The sequence below is a fragment of the Schistosoma mansoni genome (genome assembly GCF_000237925.1).
Source record: "Schistosoma mansoni, WGS project CABG00000000 data, chromosome W unplaced supercontig 0115, strain Puerto Rico, whole genome shotgun sequence".
Lineage (NCBI taxonomy): Eukaryota > Metazoa > Platyhelminthes > Trematoda > Strigeidida > Schistosomatidae > Schistosoma > Schistosoma mansoni.
In genome coordinates this window covers 543,142-548,184 of record NW_017386021.1, presented here as the reverse complement: position 1 = coordinate 548,184, position 5,043 = coordinate 543,142, and the positions used below count along the sequence as shown (strand labels likewise).

General features: G+C 32.0%; 1 protein-coding gene across 1 annotated transcript; it reads right to left on the bottom strand.

Moving 5' to 3' along the window:
• Positions 1–805: 805 nt before the first annotated feature.
• On the bottom strand, positions 806–1,030 carry Smp_028370 (dynein light chain 3' fragment; the record flags this gene model as incomplete). The annotated part of the gene is made up of 1 exon (XM_018790991.1): positions 806–1,030. One exon carries the CDS (start codon positions 1,028–1,030, stop codon positions 806–808), a length of 225 nt encoding a protein of 74 aa, XP_018645782.1.
• Positions 1,031–5,043: the final 4,013 nt, after the last annotated feature.

The following is a 5,043-nucleotide window of genomic DNA, read 5'->3' as shown; positions in this document are numbered from 1 at the left end:
CACTTAGACAATTAAAACCGATTTGGACCCATATCATCTAACATCTCCAACATCCGGTTTTATTAATCGAACAGATCCCAACTAGATAATGTTGACCTACCTACATGGTCTAGACTTTGATCACTGCCACGTTTTGATTTAGCCACCCCGATCTTTCCAGACCACTTATGTACTAAACAACTTATGCTAATATACAGAGTGGTTGAGAATATGTAATGGTTATCTTAGCCACCTGACCTATTATGAAAGATTATCTATAATATAATATACCCTTGTGGGCCAGGGTAATTTTGCATTGGTTTTCAGGAGAACCGGACACCATCCAAACTTTCACGTGACAACCCAAGTAGTGCAGCTCAATCCCATTTAACAGGAGAGCCAGACACCATATAGGTTTTAAGGCTACAATCTGAATGGTACAGCTCAATCTTGTGGCGCAACCACACAGGTACCAAGCACCCTGGTGGATTATTCGCACCATTCATATACACATTCCGATCAATGATCGCGTAAATCAATTATGCACAGCATGAACAGGCCAAAGTCGACCTATCCCGCCTACACGACAGTCAAACTCAGTACTGAATATCGTAGTATAAAATAACAACCATCTATTGAGATATTTATTCTTCATTAATGTTTTCTAAAGCACACGGACAATATCATATTCTCCATTTATTAGGAATAAGCAGACATATATATATGCTTAAAACAAAGATATTCACATATTAAAACAAAAACGGTAAATATTATTCAATAATCATTCGATATATATATTTCTCTCTATCTCTCATGACAACAATCATTATTCAAAATATACAGCATGTATAATGCCAACAGCAAATATCTTTGAATTTGAAAATATGGCCGATGCATAAGTATCACCCATTTCAATATTCCATATAGATTGACTACCAATAAATATACTATTATGTTCCGGTGAACCAATATGAACTTGTACGACAAATTTATACCTTGATGGCGTGTTTAATTCACGTACATTTTTTCTTAACATATTTGCCAAATTCATTGATAAAACACGTGCTTGTAATGGTTCGTAGTTAACATCTTTCAATGTATGATCCAATGTCGTTTGAATTAAATTTCGTAACTATCAATAGATTGATTGAAGTAAAATAGAAATAATATACAATAGTGAAAGGACAAAATATGTGTACTGTCATAGTTAACATGTTACATATCCTTTAACTACCAACATAGCTTATCAAGAGAATGAATTAACACAATTGAAATAACTGACACAATCAATGTTCAATATGTTTTTTGAAATGAATTCCTCTATCAATACTGATTAAGAATTAAAGGAAGTAGTTTTTATAATCACAGGTTTTGGTAACTTTGTATATTCTTTACGAAGGACATTTACTTTCTTAAAAATACAACAACAGTTACACTGGTCTGATTACAAGAAAACGGAAACGCTAATCATAGAGAGCAGAATATTGCTGTTATTCCTATGATTTTAAGAAAAAGATAGTTTAAGTTCCTCATCATAATCATTATTATCAGTATGGAGGTTCGAGGAAACTGTTAAATGATTTTGAGATCACGGACCAACCTAAGTTATTATTGCTTTGAGTAATCCCTTTACTGATGACTAAATACATAGGTTTCAAACGCAATTTGAGCAAAATTAAAATCACATTATTATAGAAGTTACCTAAGTGTCAAACCATGGTGACTACACCAGATCAAATCACGTTATTAAGTATTCAGTCGAGATGAAAGCAGAATACTAGATGCAACTGATGAGAATTAGAATTAATTACTTCGTTAATGCTGTAACCTGTATCTGGCATTTAATGCAGGTGTGTTCTCGAACAAAATTATTTGTACACAATAAACACTCAGGAGAAGTTGCATTTGTGTTGATAATAACTGTACCAGCAAAATCTCAATACTTATCTTATAAGACCATATAAAACTTTTCTTCAGGTACTTAATTCATGAACCCGCAAATGTCTTTAAAGTAAATGATATATATCAATGGTTCGCAATCTCGATGATCACTATGATAATCAACATTGAATATAACAGAATAATCTAAGTTATAGTAAACGCAATCTGGAATACATAAGTTATTGATGTTTCGGAATTGATAACAACGAAGGTGAATATCAGCGAAACCTGAAATTATCCCTGCAAAAGTTAATGATGATCTAGGTAACTGAGTGTTAATACTGTTAAGTGGTCTCATTAATCACATGAATAAATAAGTGAAGCTATTACAGTTTTCGAGTCGAAATAACTAAGATTATTCTTTAATCATAATTACAAATGAGTACCAATAAAGTTGTTTGGTGAACCATAATTTATGGACGACCTTAAAGCGACACTAAAGTGACCTAGAGAATGAGGGTTTTAAAGTAGTGTGAAGAATTAAGATTACAATTTTCAGTTGATGGTTAGGGTTAGGAATTAGATTTAAGGTTTTCATCACGAATTGACGTCAGCTGAAATGCCAAAACGTCATTTAGCCAAATGGATGAATGAATTTCGCGCAAAAATCCTGTTATCTTAAATCTAATTGGTTCGTCCATAAATTATAGTCTCCCCAATTATCAAATTTCATTGATAAAAAAACTAACTTGTTTCTGTTTAATTCTTTCATTCGGTTTCGGTTGTATTCTATATGTATTCTCATATTTTATATTTTTATTAACTCCACCACGTAACATTCCAATAAGTGAACCATGTCCACCAAACAATGATTTACGTGATGCAAAACTAAAACGACTTTGTCGTCTTGACTGAGGAATAATTGATGGACGTCGACTATCTGTTTGTGATGTATCATGTGATCCTTTACGAGTTTTATCAGTATCATCAATTGAATCAATTCTGGATAATTTTTCAGCAGACATTCTTTCAAATTCAGGCTAGATATTTATATGCTATAGTAGATAATTTTTAACGATAAATAAAATTGCTAAGAACATCAAGTTCAAAATAGTGTTAAACAAAATCGTGCACAATTTATGTTGGAAGAAAATACTGCCTTAGTTAATCCATACAACCATCACAAGTGGTTTACTAATTTTGTACATTTCATCTCCTTCATACAGTGTGAAAAGTAAATTCACTCACTAATTATTCAAGAGTAAATTGTATCATACTGTTTGGTATGGAATGATGATGGGATACTATGTGTCAAACTCATGAAGTAGTCACTCAGTTAAGTGAGTGGACACCATTTTGCTATGTAATTGTTATTTGATTGTTGAAATCAGATGATAAGGCTTTTTTGGACAATTAAGTGAGGACTTCATTCATCCGGCTTTTATTATTCTCGGATTATTTCTTTTACGAAACAAAAATAAAAGAGAGTAATAGATCCCACTGAGATCAAATACTTTTGTTACATGCTGTAGTTCTCATTCATCACTTCTGTGGACATTGCTTTTATAATTTATGAGAGATTCACACGACAGTACCGGAGGTACTACAAATACAGACACATATCCGAAGATTTTGTTCTATTCAGTACTCATCAAAAAAGTACCAGTAATCTTGAAAGAATTAATGCTCCGTGTCACTCAACTCCATTCAGAGACATTTACATTTATCTTTTTGGGCTGCATGTAATCTTCTGTAGGGCTGAAATATATTCATAATTGAGTGACCACTGGGTATCGATCAATGTCATGTGCAACAAGCCTTTAGTCCTGGTCGAATTCTATGGATATAAGCAGTTTACATCCCATTATAGTATATGTGATATTGAGTAACTTAGACTAATGATCAAATTGCAACTTGGACGGTATAATTCAATTAGAATTAAGAAGAACTTGGAATGCATTAAATCATTCACTACTTAGTGATCAATCAATTTTAAGTACATTTGGTGATTCGCAAGTAAAATAAAACATATATACAAGATCCTACAGTTAAATTTAATAATAGACACTTTTCTCATATTGTTTTCTCTAAGGCTATAAGATATTAAAATGAACAGTTATGACAGGACTATATAAAATGCTTTATGAAGATTTTGATATACATTAGGACCTAGTAATCAGTATGCTTTCGGAAAGTCTTAAGATTAGCACATTTCATTAAAAAAACTAATAACTACAGAACTAGAAATTCAAAATGCTATGTAAGTAGATTATTATTATTTTTCCGTACACTTGACCGAGTCAGTACTGTGTATATGGCGCCGTTTCACTTACTGATAAATGATGTGATTTTCATGTATATCAATGATTATAGCTAGACTTCCTATAACTTTACCAAACAACTATCAAAAATTAGATCCTTTTTAACTCTAAAAATAAGTTCTCTCAAACAATGGTAACATATCACTACACATAAAAAAGATAATAGTTTCAGTAAGGTTTACGAAAATCTTTATTGTTTTCATTCTAAAACAAATCTTGGAAAAAATTCCTCTTTGTAACTGTTACATCCTAGTGAAGATTAAATTATGAGTAACTTCTGGGAACTGTTTATGGACTAATATTCTACACATATTCTCATTGTATAACTATTGAGTAACTAGATTATATATATTTATATTCCTCTAATTATAAACTTTTATTTAACCTATTGATTACTATTATACGACTTAGTATTCTTAAGTTATTCGCAGTCTGTTAGTAATAGTATCTCACAATCACAGCCACTTTTGGCCTGATCCTGTATAATTGTTATTTTCTATTCTATGGTATGTGGTCCGGTTTGTCTGTATGCAAACCAAATATGTTTGAAATATAGGATTCATATAACGGAGGTTGATATTGGTGTTCTGGACTAAACCGGCTGGGTTAGGGGAGAAGATACTGCTATCTCGGAGGTCCAATAAGAACTCAGAATGATTCTAGACTGTTCGTACTAACTTATCAGTCATTAGTCTGGTCAATAAGTCAGTGTTGTAATTGGCGATAAGCCACGTGATATATTCGCAGGGCATAAGGACATAACAGTAACATTTAATAAATTTATTAGGACTTTATTGTGAATAGGTAAAAAAATATCAAAACCAGTGACGCTCTTCATAGAACACTACTTAATGATGAATTT